The 16,575-nt window shown below is 47.3% G+C and overlaps 1 protein-coding gene across 1 annotated transcript in view; it reads left to right on the top strand.

The window, feature by feature from the left end:
• Window positions 1-15,380, top strand: part of CHMP7 (charged multivesicular body protein 7) — a 16,339-nt gene extending 959 nt beyond the window's left edge. The window contains exons 2-10 of the mRNA XM_036396713.2: window positions 292-466; window positions 3,290-3,475; window positions 4,955-5,088; window positions 5,453-5,501; window positions 7,940-8,059; window positions 8,488-8,586; window positions 9,854-9,914; window positions 11,458-11,619; window positions 13,349-15,380. Coding sequence (XP_036252606.1) covers window positions 292-466; window positions 3,290-3,475; window positions 4,955-5,088; window positions 5,453-5,501; window positions 7,940-8,059; window positions 8,488-8,586; window positions 9,854-9,914; window positions 11,458-11,619; window positions 13,349-13,413 — 1,051 coding nt within the window. The 3' untranslated portion in view covers window positions 13,414-15,380. The remainder of the gene's footprint in view (window positions 1-291; window positions 467-3,289; window positions 3,476-4,954; window positions 5,089-5,452; window positions 5,502-7,939; window positions 8,060-8,487; window positions 8,587-9,853; window positions 9,915-11,457; window positions 11,620-13,348) is intronic.
• The last annotated feature ends 1,195 nt before the right edge of the window (window positions 15,381-16,575 follow it).

Here is a 16,575-nt window from a genome sequence, read left to right as displayed (position 1 = left end):
GCTGATTACCCTAAAACTGACCCTCCCTGTTCATCCCCTCCTTTGATGCCTCATCAGTTTTGAGTAGAAAACTGGGAGAAACTTGCAAAACGGGAAAAAAGAATAAACAAAAAGCACTTGGGATCCAGAGGAAGCAGGGGAGGAGTGGAAACCTCTGTGTGCTTCCAGCAATGGAATCTCAAACCTGAGCAGGATTTGGTGATAGAAAATGCCACTGGAGTGGAGGGTGTGCAGGATATCCAGGGCTTAGACTGACTGTGTTCAGTTCCACCTGAATTCTCTTTTCCCTAGACGTGGGAAGCTCCAGAGGGAGTCAGACTTCATGGCCAGTGTAGACAGCAGCTGGATCTCATGGGGTGTGGGAGTTTTCATCCTGAAGCCCCTCAAGTGGACCCTGTCCAGCGTGCTGGGGGACAGCAAAATCCCTGAGGAAGAGGAGGTTCTGATCTACGTGGAGCTGCTGCAGGTGAGTGTTGTGGAGAGCTTTTCCTGGGCATCTCCAGGAAAACCAGGAGTCATTTCATGTGCTGGAAGGAGGGCTCAGGGCTGAGCAGATCTTCCTTGGTGCTGCTGAGGTGTTCAAAAGCCTGGAGAGAGATGTGTGGAGTGACTTGGGGATGGGAAGGGATTTGGATGTTCCTTGAAAATGATGGAGCTGCTCCAAGGGCTGGAGCCAGGCTGGGAGAGCTGGAGGTGCTCATGTGGAGAAGAGAAACTCCAGGAGAGCTCAGAGCCCCTTGCAGGGCCTAAAGGGGCTCCAGGAGAGCTGCAGAGGGGTTTGGGCAGGGGATGGAGGGACAGGACACAGGGAGTGGCTCCCACTGCCAGAGGGCAGGGATGGAGGGGATACTGGATAGGAATTGTTCCCTGGCAGGCTGGGATGGAATTCCCAGGGAGCTGTGGCTGCCCCTGGATCCCTGGAGGTGCCCAAGGCCAGGCTGGAGCCTCTGGGACAGTGGGAGGTGTCCCTGCCATGGCAGGGCTGGCACTGGGTGGGATTTCAGGTCCTTCCATCCCAAACCATTCCATGCTTCTGACAATGATTCCTCACTGACTCCAGGAAAAGGGAAGGACACAATTCCTTGCAATTCCACAATTCCAGGGAGGTGAGAACTGTGCTGGCAGCCAGCTGGGAATCCCAGGCTGGAGCTCATTCCTGTGCAGGACATGAGGAACCCTGAGCCTGAGCTCCATCTGCTCCAGGGATGAGCAGGGCATGGGGCAGTCCCAGCCTGGCCATCCAGTGTCCCCCCAGCCCAGATTCCCTTTTTTCCCATTATTCCAGCTGCTTTCCCATGGGATGGGATCCTGGCCCAGCCCCTGTTCTCTCTCTGTTACTCTGTGTCTGCTGAAGGAGCCCCAGGCCTTGCTGTGGTTCTCTGGGTTACTGTGTCCAGCAGAAATGTGGGAAAGCTGTAAAAGCAGGAGTTTTGATTTGCTTCAAACCTGGATTTGAGGGATTTCCAGGAAGTGCAGGAGAAGCCAATTGATGCCTGTGTGGTTCCTGTGCTGCTCCACAGCTTTTCAGGGAATGTCCACAACAGAGTTTTGGTTTTTGTGGATGACTGTTTTGAGAGTTCCCTGTGGCTCATCCTGAAATTCACTCTGGAATAAAGCAGGAAGTGTCCAGGTTGGGAGGAAGGAGGTGTGGAGGATTTGGGAAGAGCAGGAATGCTGGGTGGGCTGCCAGCACCCCTGGGATGCCTTGGGGTGGCTGCCTAGAACAGAGCCTAGACAGAGTTAGAGAATCAAGTGGGCATTCATTAATAATAAGTTAATGAATAAAAATAATTAAAGAGAAATAATAACAAATTAATAAATATTTATTAATAATAAACAGTAAGGTTATATTAATAATAAATTAATTAATAATAAATAATATTAATAATAAATAATATTAATAATAAATAATATTAAAGGCCTTAAAGTTAGCTACACCGTGGGCAGTCAGCAGCAGCCTCCAGGATGCACAGGGGTCATGAGTTTTTCAGACAGGTATGAGTTTGGTTCATTTACATATCAGGGGTTAATTGTCCAATTACAGCTCCAGCTAATGAAGTCATTTCCCCCCAGTTTGCACCCCCCAATTCACTTGTGTTGATGCTTTTTGGGGCCTGAGGCAGCAGAGTGTCCCTGGATCTCAGGCATGGAGGGATTGTTTGTGTGCCCAGAATGTGAAGCCAGGAACTGACACTCTCTGGAGTTCAGAGTGATGCACTGAGGCAGCACAGGATCTGGAAAACACCAGAGGTGGAATCCTAAGGCATCACTGTGATTTATTCAAAAATTGTGGATATTGATCTAGTACCAATATCCAACTGTGACAGACAAAATCTCTCTGACAGTTTAGAGTTAGAAAGTGTTTGTTTATTGTGGGATAGCTCCCAAATACACACTGTGGTTTACAGGTGATCACAGAGTCCTTTTATCTGTACAAATATTGAATACCCAAAATCCAAATGCGTATTCATAACTTTGCTACATCCCATTCCCAGTATGGATATTGATCTAGTACTGATATCCAAACACTCTCTGACAGTTTAAAGTTAAAAAGTGTTTGTTTATTGTGGGATAACTCCCAAATACACACCATCTACAGGTGATTACAGAGTCCTTTTATCTGTACAAGTATTGAATACCCAAAATCCAAAATTCATAACTTTGCTACATCCCATTCCCTGCTTCCTATTAGTTCAAAAGTTATTAAGCATGAGTAGTTTGTCCCTTGAAATGGGGTGGTCCCTTTCATGGGGAGGGGTCCCAAAATGAGGAAGTAACTGAAGTCTTCCTCGTTCTGACCTTTCTACCTTTTCAATGCAAAGATGACAAGTGAACCCTTGGTAGAACTCCCATTCCCTATCTTCAATTGGTTTCAGAGCAGAGGAGGCCACAATTGTCTTCTGCTCCTAAAAACAATTGTCTTATGCTCCTACAAACAATTGTCTTATGTTCCTAAAAACATTTGTCTTATGCTCCTACAAACAATTGTCTTATGTTCCTACAAACAATTGTCTTATGCTCCTAAAAACATTTGTATTATGCTCCTAAAAACAATTGTCTTCTGTTCCTAAAAGTTATTTATCAGTCTCTATAGTCTTCATTATAAACCCAGCTAACCCAACATTGTGTTGACAAGCCATCAATTATTAGTTAACCACTAACTCTTAATTAAAACAAATGGGTAGGCCTTGATGAGGTGAACTCCAATAAAGCTCATCTCTAACCGTGATCTTAGCTCCTCTGAAATCCGTAAATCCCCTGAAGTTTCTGTCTGGCCGGATCCTTGCAGGAGAAGGCAGAGGAGGTTTATCGGCTGTACCAGAGCTCGGCGCTCTCCTCCCACCCCGTGGTGGCGCTCTCCGAGCTGCGCTCGCTGTGCGCCGGCCTGTGCCCCGACGAGAGGACCTTCTACCTGCTGCTGCTGCAGCTGCAGAAGGAGAAGAGGGTCACCATCCTGGAGCAGAACGGAGAGAAGGTACAGGGTCCAGGTGACTGCTTTTGGGTGGTGTCATCTCTGTCTTGCCTTCCACCTGCCTGCAGAGACATGGGTTGTAGGCGTTCTGCTGGCTGTGCTCTGTCTGGAAAGGTGAATTCCACGTGCTTCAAGGTGGTTGTAGGTGACAAGAAATCCTAATTGTGGCATGGCAGGTTGTGGTGTGAGACACCCAGGACGAGGTGAGAGATGAGAATTTGACTCCATGTCCTCAGAAGGCTAATACATGAAATGATATGATGTGAAATGATATGATATGAAATGTTATGAAATTATATTACATCATATGAAATGATATGATATGATATGAAATGATATAATATTATATTATAATATGAAATTATATAATATAATATGAAATAATATAATATATCATATAATATGAAATTGTTTTATAAGAAATTATATGAAATTATATATTACATTATTATATTATATTATATTATATTATATTATATTATATTATATTGTATTGTATTATATTATATTATATATCATATCATATAAAATAATATAATATAATATATCATATTATATAAAATAATATATAATATGATATAATATAATATTATATAATATTATATCATATTATATCATATCATATAATATGAAGTTGCATTATAAGAAATTATATGAAATTATATTATATTATATCGTATCATATGAAATGATTTATATTATATTGCATTACATTGCATTATATTATATTAATTATATTATATGAAATGATAAGAAATTATATAATTAAACTATACTGAAGAAAGAGAAAGGATCCATCAGAAGGGTAGAAAAGAATGATCATGAAAGTTCATGGCTGACTCCTCAGAGTCCGACACAGCTGATGGGGATTGGTCATGAATTAAAAACAATTCACATGTTTGGATAAACAACCTCCAGACCACATTCCAGAGGAGGAGAACATGGAGGAGCTGAGGCTTCTCATCTTCCCAGGAGAAGAAATCCTGGCAAAGGGATTTTTCAGAAAATATCACAGTGACAGTGGGTTCTTTAAACACTTCTAATAATTCAGATTTAATTGAGGAGTTAGAAACATGGCAGACCCTGCAGGTTGACTATTCCCAACCCCACAAACTCCACACCTCTCAAATCACTGTGGAATTCCACGTTTCTGAAAAGCCTTTTATGTTTGTCACTTCCCACGGAGGTGCAGGCACTCAGCTCTGAGGTTCCACTTGCCCTGTGGTGTTCTGAAGTCCTTGGGAGTCTGACATTCCCATCCACTTCCACAATCCAGGGACAGCTTGAAATCTTCAGGTGTTCCCTTAGGGCTTTTTGTTCCCACACTGCTGATCCTGATCCTAGTTTAATATTAAATCCTCTGGTGACTGGGACATGACACCAAGGCCTAAACTGAGAGTGTAAAAACTTCTCTTCCTTCCTTCCAAGTGAGATTTTGAGATGTCTGGGGAGTGACTCCAGGCTGTGCTGCTCTGATTGCAGATTGTGAAGTTTGCCCGGGGCCTCCACGCCAAGGTGTCCCCAATGAACGATGTGGACATTGGAGTTTATCAGCTGATGCAGAGTGAGCAGCTGCTGTCACAGAAGGTGGAGTCCCTTTCCCAGGAAGCAGAGAAGTAATTTGGGGAAGGGTGGTGGGAACAACATCTGTGGGATGGAGAACTCTGGGACACAATTAGAAGCTGCTTTCTCCTGTTGTTCTTTCCTGTTCATAAACAAAATGGTCACAGCTGTGTGCTGGGGCAGCTTTCCCAGCCTTTGTTCCCTGTGAAAACAAGGTGCAGGGAGTGTTTGCAAGGCTGTGGGGAATGTTTGCAAGGATTTGGAATGCAGTCAGGGACTTGTGGGAATCAGCAGTGGTTTGAGGGTGGTTGTATCCAAAATGCACCTTGTGGTCCCCTCAGAGAGAGGGGGAGGGTGGTTGTGCGTTGTGAAAAAAGGAAGAAATTTCCTTTCCTTTCTCCTTTTTCCATCTTGCAGGTGTAAAGAGGATGCCAGGAGTGCTTGCAGAGCTGGGAAGAAGCAGCTGGTGAGTGGAATTGCCAGGGAAATGTCCTGGAGCTGCCCCAGAACTGCAGATCATGCCCAGGGTTAAACCTGGGGGCTTCATCCCAGGGCTGTTGGGAGTTATTGTAGCCAAGGGTTAATACACAGACCATTGTTTTTATTTGTCCTTACTTTCTACATCTCATGTAACTTTTCTGCTGACAAATCTCTACTGCTTAGCTCCAATCACAGTTCTGCTCTCTGAGGCCTGCCCTTTGCAACTTCCCCAAAACCCTCTGATTCTAAGGATCCCCACACCATGGTGCCAGCAGGAATTATTGGACTCACCAAAGTGGGAATAAGCCCAGGGGAGGGGAAAGTTCCCAGATTTGTGTGTGAGGCTGAGCTGAGGGCTCTGTGTGTGAGCTGAGCTCTCTCTGTCTGTGTTTGTGAAGGTGAGGGCTCTGTGTGTGAGCTGAGCTCTGTGTGTTTGTGTGATCTGAGCTCACTCTGTGCTTGTGATCTGAGCTCTCTGTGTTTGTGTGATCTGAGCTCTCTGTGTTTGTGTGATCTGAGCTCTGTGTGTGTGTGTGTGTGAAGCTGAGGGCTCTGTATGTGAGATTAGGTATCTCTGTGTGTGTGTGTGGGTTTGTGAAGCTGAGGTCTCTGGGTTTGTGAAGCTGAGCTGAGGTGTCTCTCTGTGAGCTGAGCTCTGTGTGTGTGTGAGCTGAGCTCTCTCTGTGTGTGTGAGCTGAGCTCTCTCTCTGTGTGATCTGAGCTCTCTCTGTGTGTGTGAGCTGAGCTCTCTATCTGTGTGAAGCTGAGGTCTCTGTGTGTGAGCTGAGCTCTGTGTGTGTGTGTGTGTGAGCTGAGCTCACTCTGTGTGTTTGGGAAGCTGAGCTCTCTGTATGTGTGTGTATGTGATCTGATCTCTCTGTGATCTGAGCTCTCTCTGTGTGTGATCTGAGCTCTCTCTTGGTGTGTGTGAGCTGATCTCTGTGATCTGAGCTCTCTCTCTGTGATCTGAGCTCTCTCTGTGTGTGATCTGAGCTCTCTCTCTGTGTGATCTGAGCTCTCTCTCTGTGATCTGAGCTCTCTCTGTGTGATCTGAGCTCTCTCTGTGTGATCTGAGCTCTCTCTCTCTGTGATCTGATCTCTCTCTCTCTGTGTGATCTGAGCTCTCTCTGTGTGATCTGAGCTCTCTCTGTGTGATCTGAGCTCTCTCTCTGTGTGATCTGAGCTCTCTCTGTGTGATCTGAGCTCTCTCTGTGTGATCTGAGCTCTCTCTGTGTGATCTGAGCTCTCTCTCTGTGTGATCTGAGCTCTCTCTCTGTGTGATCTGAGCTCTCTCTGTGTGATCTGAGCTCTCTCTCTGTGTGATCTGAGCTCTCTCTCTGTGTGTGATCTGAACTCTCTCTCTGTGTGATCTGAGCTCTCTCTCTGTGTGATCTGAGCTCTCTCTGTGTGATCTGAGCTCTCTCTGTGTGATCTGAGCTCTCTCTCTGTGTGATCTGAGCTCTCTCTCTGTGTGATCTGAGCTCTCTCTGTGTGATCTGAGCTGTCTCTGTGTGTGATCTGAGCTCTCTCTGTGTGATCTGAGCTCTCTCTGTGTGATCTGAGCTCTCTCTGTGTGATCTGAGCTCTCTGTGTGTGATCTGAGCTCTCTCTGTGTGATCTGAGCTCTCTCTCTGTGTGATCTGAGCTCTCTCTCTCTCTGTGTGATCTGAGCTCTCTGTGTGTGATCTGAGCTCTCTCTGTGTGATCTGAGCTCTCTCTGTGTGATCTGATCTCTCTGTGTGTGATCTGAGCTCTCTCTCTGTGTGATCTGAGCTCTCTCTCTGTGTGATCTGAGCTCTCTCTCTGTGTGATCTGAGCTCTCTCTCTCTCTGTGTGATCTGAGCTCTCTCTGTGTGATCTGATCTCTCTGTGTGTGATCTGATCTCTCTGTGTGTGATCTGAGCTCTCTCTCTCTGTGATCTGAGCTCTCTCTCTGTGTGATCTGAGCTCTCTCTCTGTGTGATCTGAGCTCTCTCTCTGTGTGATCTGAGCTCTCTCTCTTTGTGTGATCTGAGCTCTCTCTCTGTGTGATCTGAGCTCTCTCTCTGTGTGATCTGAGCTCTCTCTCTGTGTGATCTGATCTCTCTCTGTGTGATCTGAGCTCTCTCTCTGTGATCTGAGCTCTCTCTCTGTGTGATCTGAGCTCTCTCTGTGTGATCTGAGCTCTCTCTGTGTGTGATCTGAGCTCTCTCTGTGTGATCTGAGCTCTCTCTCTGTGTGATCTGAGCTCTCTCTCTGTGTGATCTGAGCTCTCTCTGTGTGATCTGATCTCTCTCTGTGTGATCTGATCTCTCTCTCTCTGTGTGATCTGAGCTCTCTCTGTGTGATCTGAGCTCTCTCTCTGTGTGATCTGAGCTCTCTCTGTGTGATCTGATCTCTCTCTCTCTGTGATCTGATCTCTCTGTGTGTTTGTGTCCCTGGCAGGCCCTGAGGTGCCTCAAGGCCAAGCGGAGGACGGAGCGGCGCATTGAGGAGCTGCACTCCAAGCTGGACGCGGTGCAGGGAATCCTGGATCGGATCTACGCCTCCCAGACCGACCAGATGGTACCGAGGGCTCCTCCCCTGGGCTCCTCCCCTGCTCCTTCCCCTCGTCCCTTCCCCTCAGGGCTGGGATTTCCCCTGGCCATGTCCCTCTGCATAAAGCTCCTCCATGTCCTGGTGTTTCTCCAAGGATGCTGCTTGGGAAGCAGCTCTGGAGAGGAGCTCCCACTGTTTCCATCAGCACTGTGCATCTTCATCTCTTTTATTTTTAATTTCAAGGTATTTAATGCCAACCAGGCTGAAGTTCATCAGCACTGTGCATCTTCATCTCTTTATTTTTAATTTCAAGGTATTTAATACCAACCAGGCTGAAGTTCATCAGCATTGTGCATCTTCATCTCTTTTATTTTTAATTTCAAGGTGTTTAATACCAACCAGACTGAAGTTCATCAGCATTGTGCATCTTCATCTGTTTTATTTTGAATTTCCAGGTGTTTAATGCCTACCAGGCTGGAGTGGGAGCTCTGAAGCTTTCTATGAAGGATGTGACTGTGGAGAGGGCAGAGAACCTGGTGGATCAGATCCAAGAGGTACTGGAACAGCCAGGGGGGTGTGGATATTCCCAAGAAACCTGCCCAGATATTAATTAGTTATTAATTCTTTGGTTGCTTTTAATTATTTAGTTTTTTCCCTTTATGGCACTAAAGCAAACTGACTTAATTTTGAGCTAAAACATCAGCAAGAAAATTGCTGTGTCTTCTGGTTTTGCTGCAATGTATTTTAATTTACTTGAAATTTGCATTTTCTGGGGTTTTTTTGATCAGCAAAATTGGGGAAGCACCCAGCTTTAGGTATATTAAAAATACAAATGAAACCTTTGGAAGCTGGAATGCAACTGTGTGCATGAAACAGCCTGACATTTAATTTAATTTAATTTAATTTAATTTAATTTAATTTAATTTAATTTAATTTAATGTTATTTTTCTTTTATTTTATTTTATTTAATTTTACTTTATTTTATGTTATTTTATTTTATGTTATTTTATTTTATGTTATTTTTATTTTATTTTATTTTATTTTATGTTATTTTTATTTTAATTTAATTTTATTTTTATTTTATTATTTTGTTTTGGTTTTGTTTTATTTTATTCATTTTTTAGTTATTTATTCTAGTTTTATTCTAGTTTTATTTTATTTTATGTTTATTTCGTTTCATTTTATTCTATTTTATTTCTATTCTATTTTATTTCATTTTATTCTATTTTATTTCATTTCATTTTATTGTTTATAGGCTGGATTTGATGATCTCAAAGGTCTTTTCCAACCTTCTCCAGTTAATTCTGGAATCTCCTGCATTTCAGTGAGGGAAAGGAGTGAATTGTGCAGGAGTTGAAGTGAGCAGAGCAGTCTGGCAGTCTAAGCTGGTGTGAAAACCAGCCAAGGATTCATTTTTTAGCACCATCAGCTCAAACTGAGCCTTCAGCTCCAGCTGAGGGGCTGCAAAATGCCCTGGTTGGGACGTGTTGGTTTTCAGCTCCCTGGTTCTGGAGCCCAAGCTGCAATTCCAGCTCAGGATTGCTGTGGAAAAGCTCCAATCAGAGCAATATTTTTCCTCCCACTGTGAAATTCTGGTTGGGGGTTTGACCCTCAAATGTGCCATCCTTGGTGTTGTTATTTATTATTCTGAAATAATCTTCATGTTCCTTGTGAAAACCAAGGTGGAGATTTTGCACTAATTCCTGCTGCCTTCAGGCCAACTTCTGGTTTTGTTTGTTATTTCTGCTTTTGACAAAGCAGCTGCAGGAGGGCACAGAATTAATTTCTGATCTGTATCTCATTGTGTTTATTTTACCTCAGCTTTGTGACACTCAAGACGAAGTGGCCCAGACTCTGGCTGGAGTGGGGATCAATGGGCTGGGTATGTCCTGGGCTTTGCATCCTTGGCTTCTCCTCTGCCTCGCTCCCTGCCACCCCTGCTCTCTGCTTTCCTTACTCCTTCCTTTCCCTGCTCTCTGCTTTCCCTGCTCCTTCCTTTCTCTGCTCTCTGCTTTCCCTGTTCCTTCCTTTCCCTGCTCTCTGCTTTCCTTACTCCTTCCTTTCCCTGCTCTCTGCCATCCCTGCTCTCTGCTTTCCCTGTTCCTTCCTTTCTCTGCTCTCTGCTTTCCTTACTCCTTCCTTTCTCTGCTCTCTGCTTTCCTTACTCCTTCCTTTTCCCTGTTCCTTCCTTTCCCTGCTCTCTGCTTTCCCTGCTCTCTGCTTTCCCTGCTCCTTCCTTTCCCTGCTCCTTCCTTTCCCTGCTCCTTCCTTTCCCTGCTCTCTGCTTTCCCTGCTCCTTCCTTTCCCTGCTCTCTGCTTTCCCTGCTCCTTCCTTTTCCCTGCTCCTTCCTTTCCGTGCTCTCTGCTTTCCCTGCTCTCTGCTTTCCCTGTTCCTTCCTTTTCCTTACTCCTTCCTTTCCCTGCTCCTTCTTTTTCCTGCTCCTTCCTTTTCCTGCTCTCTGCTTTCCCTGTTCCTTCCTTTTCCTTACTCCTTCCTTTTCCTGCTCCTTCCTTTCCCTGTTCTCTGCTTTTCCTGCTCCTTCCTTTCCCTGTTCCTTCCTTTCCCTGTTCCTTCCTTTCCCTGCTCCTTCCTTTTCCTTACTCCCTGCCATCCCTGCTCTCTGCTTTCCCTGCTCCTTCCTTTTCCTTGCTCCCTCCTTTCTCTTACTCCATCCCTTTCCCTGCTCCATCTCTTTCCCTGCTGCTTCCTTTGCCTTACCTCTCTCCCTGCTCTCTCCTTTTCCTGCTCCCTCCTTTCCCTTCCTCCCATCCTTACTCCCTCCCTCCTTTCCTTGCTCCCTCCCTTTCCCTTCCTCCCTCCTTTCCTTGCTCCCTCCCATCCCTTTCTCCCTCCTTTCCCTTCCTCCCTCCTTTCCCTTCCTCCCTCCCATCCCTTTTCCCTCCTTTCCCTGCTCCATCCCTTCCTGCTCTCTCCTTTCCCTGCTCCCTCCCCACATTCAGCACCTTCCTGGGGGAATAAACTCTTCCCAAACTTCAAAGTTGGTTCCTTGAAGGGAATGGGAGCAGGGAGTTCTCCCCTCTGACAGTTTATTCATCTCCAAATCCTCGTGGTCCCCATTTGGGGCTGGGTTTCAGTTCAGAGCTGGGTAATATTGGTTTCAATCTATTTTTAGGGCAGCTGCTGCTTTGTTTTGTTGAAGTGATGAGCTTTTTCCTCTGGCCTGCTTGCTGCTGCAGCTTGTTTGCCTCTGCTGAAAGGTGCCAGAGCTTCTTGGCCTCAGTGCCAAGGAAAAAATTCTCCCTGAGATCAGGACTGAATTTTCAGTCCTTTAAAAGAAGTACAGGAAATTCCTTGTGAGTAACAATGGATGGAAGGAGTAACAGCTCTGCTTTGGATCTCAGTCTGTGCTGTGAGGGTGCCACTGAATTCTCCTTGGAGCTGAAACATTTTCTTTGCTCAGCAGAGATGGACTCTGAGGAGCTGGAGAAGGAGCTGGACAGTCTCCTGCAGGACTCCAGCAAGGATTCCCTGGAGCTGCCTCCCGTTCCCCAGAAGGTGCTGAGTGCCCCCATCTCTGATGCCGAGCTGGAAGCTGAGCTGGAGCAGCTCTCTGTGTCTGCTGGAGGTGGGAATGGCAACAGGGCCTGGGAGGGGCTGCTCTGGGAGCTGGGACAGCCCTGAGCAGCACAGGGGCAGCAGAGTCCTGGCAGAGCTGGGAATTCTGGATCCTGCTTGAGCAGAGCTAAACCAGTCCTGGCAGAGCTGGGAATTCTGGATCCTGCTTGAGCAGAGCTAAACCCAGTCCTGGCAGAGCTGGGAATTCTGCCTGGATCCAGCTCAGCAGAGTTAAACCCAGTCCTGGCAGAGCTGGGAATTCTGGATCCTGCTTGAGCAGAGCTAAACCAGTCCTGGCAGAGCTGGGAATTCTGGATCCTGCTTGAGCAGAGCTAAACCCAGTCCTGGCAGAGCTGGGAATTCTGCCTGGATCCTGCTTGAGCAGAGTTTAACCAGTCCTGGCAGAGCTGGGAATTCTGCCTGGATCCTGCTTGAGCAGAGTTTAACCAGTGCTGGGAGAGCTGGGAATTCTGCCTGGATCCTGGCTCAGCATAGCTAAACCCAGTCCTGGCAGAGCTGGGAATTCTGGATCCTGCTTGAGCAGAGCTAAACCCAGTCCTGATGCCGAGCTGGGAATTCTGGATCCTGCTTCTGCAGAGCTAAACCCAGTCCTGGCAGAGCTGGGAATTCTGGATCCTGCTTCTGCAGAGCTAAACCCAGTCCTGGCAGAGCTGGGAATCCTGCCTGGATCCTGCTTGAGCAGAGCTAAACCCAGTCCTGGCAGAGCTGGGAATTCTGCCTGGATCCTGCTTGAGCGGAGTTTAACCAGTTCTGGCAGAGCTGGGAATTCTGGATCCTGCTTCTGCAGAGTTTAACCAGTGCTGGGAGAGCTGGGAATTCTGGATCCTGCTTGAGCAGAGCCAAACCCAGTCCTGGCAGAGCTGGGAATCCTGCCTGGATCCTATTTCTGCAGTCCTGGAGAGCTGGGAATTCTGCCTGGATCCAGGCTCAGCAGAGTTTAACCCAGTCCTGGCAGAGCTGGGAATTCTGGATCCAGGCTCAGCAGAGTTTAACCCAGTCCTGGCAGAGCTGGGAATCCTGCCTGGATCCAGGCTCAGCAGAGCTAAACTAGTCCTGGCAGAGCTGGGAATTCTGCCTGGATCCTTTGCCAGGGGTGGAGGGAAGGCTGAAGGCTCTGTGAGGGAGCTGCTGCTTGCACTAATTGCTTTTTTACATTTAACAAAGTTGTACAAAGCCAGGCAGTGTTGGAAGGGATAAAGCAGAATTTTCTAAACAGGGTTTGTCCAGCACTCAGCATTGTCCCTGGAATGTTCCTTATGAGGGACAGGCCCTGCTTAAGCTGGGCTTTATTTACTAATTAGGAAATAAATAATAAGAATGATAAATAAATAATATTTTATGATTTATTAATGATCTTTTTGGGTCCCTTCTGACTCAGGATATCCTATGGTTTAGTAACAGTGAATGACCAGAGTTTATGGGCTTGAACTGAGCTTTCCCTACACCTGTCCTGGCCAGTTCAGTTTTCCTTTTGGGATCTGTTCATGAGCAACTCCACAGGATTGGCCATGTAGTTTTCCTTCTGTTTTGGCAGGTTATAACCCAAATTTCCAAGGCATTCCCTGTAAATTTCCAGTCATGCCCTGTTCCACATGGAACATGTGCTTCCCAGGGGGGAACAGAGCAGGGAAGCACCTGGGCACTCTGGAATTGTATTGGGTGCTTGTGGGTGTGTTTGATGAGTTCTGATCTCCTCTCTGTTGCAATTCCCTTCACAGATGTGGCACAAGAGACTCCCTCTGCTTCTTCTGAACCCAAAACAGCTGTGGGACTGAATCTCTGAGGAGCCAACAGAATCCTGTTGCTGCAGTTTGGGGAGTGTCTCAATGTTCCTTAACTGATGACCAGAACTTCCAAGGAGAGGGGAGCACCCCCTGTCCTCCTGGATCTGTCTTTGCTCAGCAGCAGGAGCTCCTGCCATGACAATCCACTCTGGACCTGGCCCCACTGGTGTTTGTCATCTCTGTGCCAGCCTCTGCTCTCGATCTGACTCGGGAGCCCAAGTCACTGCCACATCCAGTCCTCCCTCCTGGGAGCACAGCTCCAGCCAAGATGAACTCTTCTGTGTCCATACCAGTGCTCGGTTTTGGGTTTGATTTTGATTTCTCTTCCTTTGCTGTGGCTGATGTTGAGAATCTGAGTAGCAGCAGCGTTGCAGTGGCTCAACATTTGGCTGTTTGTGTGGTTGTTTAGAACACTTGGCACATCAGTCCTGCCCTTGCAGCAGCTTAAACACCTGGTGCTTGTTGTGTCCCTCCCTCTGGATCCTGCACTGACAGCCAGGCACTGGAACTGCTCAGTTTGAGGAGGTTGTGGTGCTGCTCAGAGAGGGCAGCAATGGCAAGCACAAGACAAAAGAATCCCTCTCTCTGTAGTGACATTAAGGCCTTAAAAGGGAGACCTGCAAAAGATTCCCCTGGAGGAGTTTCAGGCTCTTGTGGCCAAGGCTGGGCGTTGCCATCCAGCCTCTTTCTGCTGGCACTTGAAATTGGAGCTGGTGGCTATTTTTGTATCACCCCTGCGAGCAGAACTCCTTGGGAGCTGCAGGGTGCAGGCTCTGAGCTGCCAGGAGGGGTTTGGGGTGGGAAATAAAAGGATCCCTTGGGAGAGCACAGCTCCATGGAGCAGCCTTGGCTTTGCCTTCAGCCCTGGCCCTGCACTCCCCAGGATTGTGTGTCCCCAGAAAGCCCCTGACAGCCCCTGTGGGTGTTTTTGATGCACCAAACCCTGAGCACCACAGCTGCAGCTGCTCCAGGGCTGCCTCTCCCCCTCCAGCCCAACCCCTCATCTTTTGCAGGTCACTTTTTACCCCTGGCGTGCACACGGAAGCCTGGGAAGCCCAAATCCCTGAAAAACGGAGCTCCAGGAGGGGAATGTGCCCTTCCCTGGGATTCCTGAGCATGGCAGGGGAGTGCCTGGCTGCCTGTGGATGGATCACAGCCCTGTGCCCCTCCTCCTGACTGGGAATGTGTCCCACAGCACTGGGAATGGATTCCTGTACCAGTGGGAATGGATTCCTGTACCAGTGGGAATGAATTCCCACAGCACTGGGGATGTATCCCAGCAGCACTGGGAATGTATTTCCACAGCACTGGGAATTTATTCCCACAGCACTGGGAATTTATTCCCACAGCACTGGGAATTTATTCCTGCACCACTGGGAATGTGTCCCACAGCACTGGGAATTTATTCCCACAACATTGGGAATGTATTCCAACATCACTGGGAATGTATTCCAACATCACTGGGAATGTGTTCCTGCACCTCTGGGAATGTATTTGTGCAGCACTGGGAATGAATTCCCACAGCACTGGGAATGTGTTCCCACAGCACTGGGAATGTGTTCCCACAGCACTGGGAATTTATTCCAGCATCACTGGGAATGTGTTCCCACAGCACTGGGAATTTATTCCAGCATCACTGGGAATGTGTTCCAGCATCACTGGGAATGTCTCCCAGCACTTCCACGCTGCCTCTCCAAACCCCATTCCTCAGTGGCAGCCTGGGATAATGGCAATGGGGGCTGGAGTTTCCCCTCCTGGTGCTCATTTCGTGCCCGCTCAGTCCCAGCCAGGGCCAGGGCTGGCACTGGGGCTGTCCCCAGGGGCTGTGTCCCCTCTGTCACCGCTCACCAGTGCAGGCTCCTGCCAGGGGAGGGGGAGGCTGCAGCTCACACTCCCCCATGGAATGATGTACAATGACTTGAAGCTCTGTATTCCTTTCTCTGGAAGTAAATGGGAGAAAAACCTCGGTGTTTTCTGCCTGTGTGTGACCAAAGGGGAGGGGAGGGACCTGGGAGCCTCCTGTGCTTTGTCCCTGTTCCAGCTGCTGTTCCAGCTGTGCTGGGAGCCAGGGATGGTCCTGGGCTGCTTTATCCAAACCCAAACTGAGCAACTGCTCCACCCCACTAACCTGGGTTTAAAAAGCCCATTATTAAATATTACCACGTTTAATAATTTGTCTGTTTTTTCTGAGCAGGCTCTGCTGCTCTTTGGGTGGCTCTGCCTTCATTCCTGGTGTCATTGTGGACACAATTCCTGCTTTTCCTTACCTTTGCCCTTTTTTATCACTGTGCATCTCAAACCTGCACTTGAAGGCTCACAGTCACAGCCCTTTGCCTAAACCACTTTGCTCATAGAGAAAAGGAAATCAGTTCTACTGCACCCCTTGGTTTTCTACCACACAGTTCCTAAAGCTGATTTTGGGGCAGTTTTTCACCCAGCTTCTTGTTCTCATTGTCATTAAGCAGCCCAGACCGGGAGCCTGGTACTGCTTTCCCCTCTGCCTGAAGAAAATCGATGTAAATTGAGTGGCCTGCTGTATAAAAAACCAAATTTCCCCCTGAAACCACAATGCCTAAACCAGGAATCCCAGGCTGTTGGTGCTGTTTCCTCTGGCAGGTTTGGTCTGATCCCTGGAGAGCTCCCATGGATTTTTTACAGGGCTCAGGTCTCACCTATAACCTGGATTTTTGTTTTTAAAAGTCTGACTCATTCTCCTTTCTCCCCTGGTCTCAGAACTTGTCCCTTCCCTGGAAATTCCTGTGGGAATAAACACTCCCCTGTAATCCTGGGATGCCTCAGCCGTGCTGGAAGTGACATTTAGGAGTTAAACCCGAGCAGCTGCTGCTTTATTTGGAGTGGCTGGTAATTTTCTGCCTTTGATGCAGAGTGGGGGATGTAATCAGGGTGCCTGAATGGAGAATTTTCAGGATATTTTGGTGAGACAGCAGGGAGAGGAAATCAAGGGCAGCCTCTTGCTGGGTGAGGAAATTAAATATAAAAACTTGGAGCTGAATTGCCACCAAACTGGAATCTTTTCATGCTGGAGAGCTGTTAAAATAGTGCTTAACTGGAGCCTGGAAAAAAATAGCTGCTGAACTGTTGCTGATAAATAATGCAGATCCTCAGGGAGGAGATCTGACCTCTCCCAGGAGGAGCTGCTG

This window comes from Molothrus ater, chromosome 28 (genome assembly GCF_012460135.2).
Source record: "Molothrus ater isolate BHLD 08-10-18 breed brown headed cowbird chromosome 28, BPBGC_Mater_1.1, whole genome shotgun sequence".
Classification (NCBI taxonomy): Eukaryota; Metazoa; Chordata; class Aves; order Passeriformes; family Icteridae; genus Molothrus; species Molothrus ater.
This window is presented reverse-complemented; position numbering and strand designations above follow the sequence as displayed.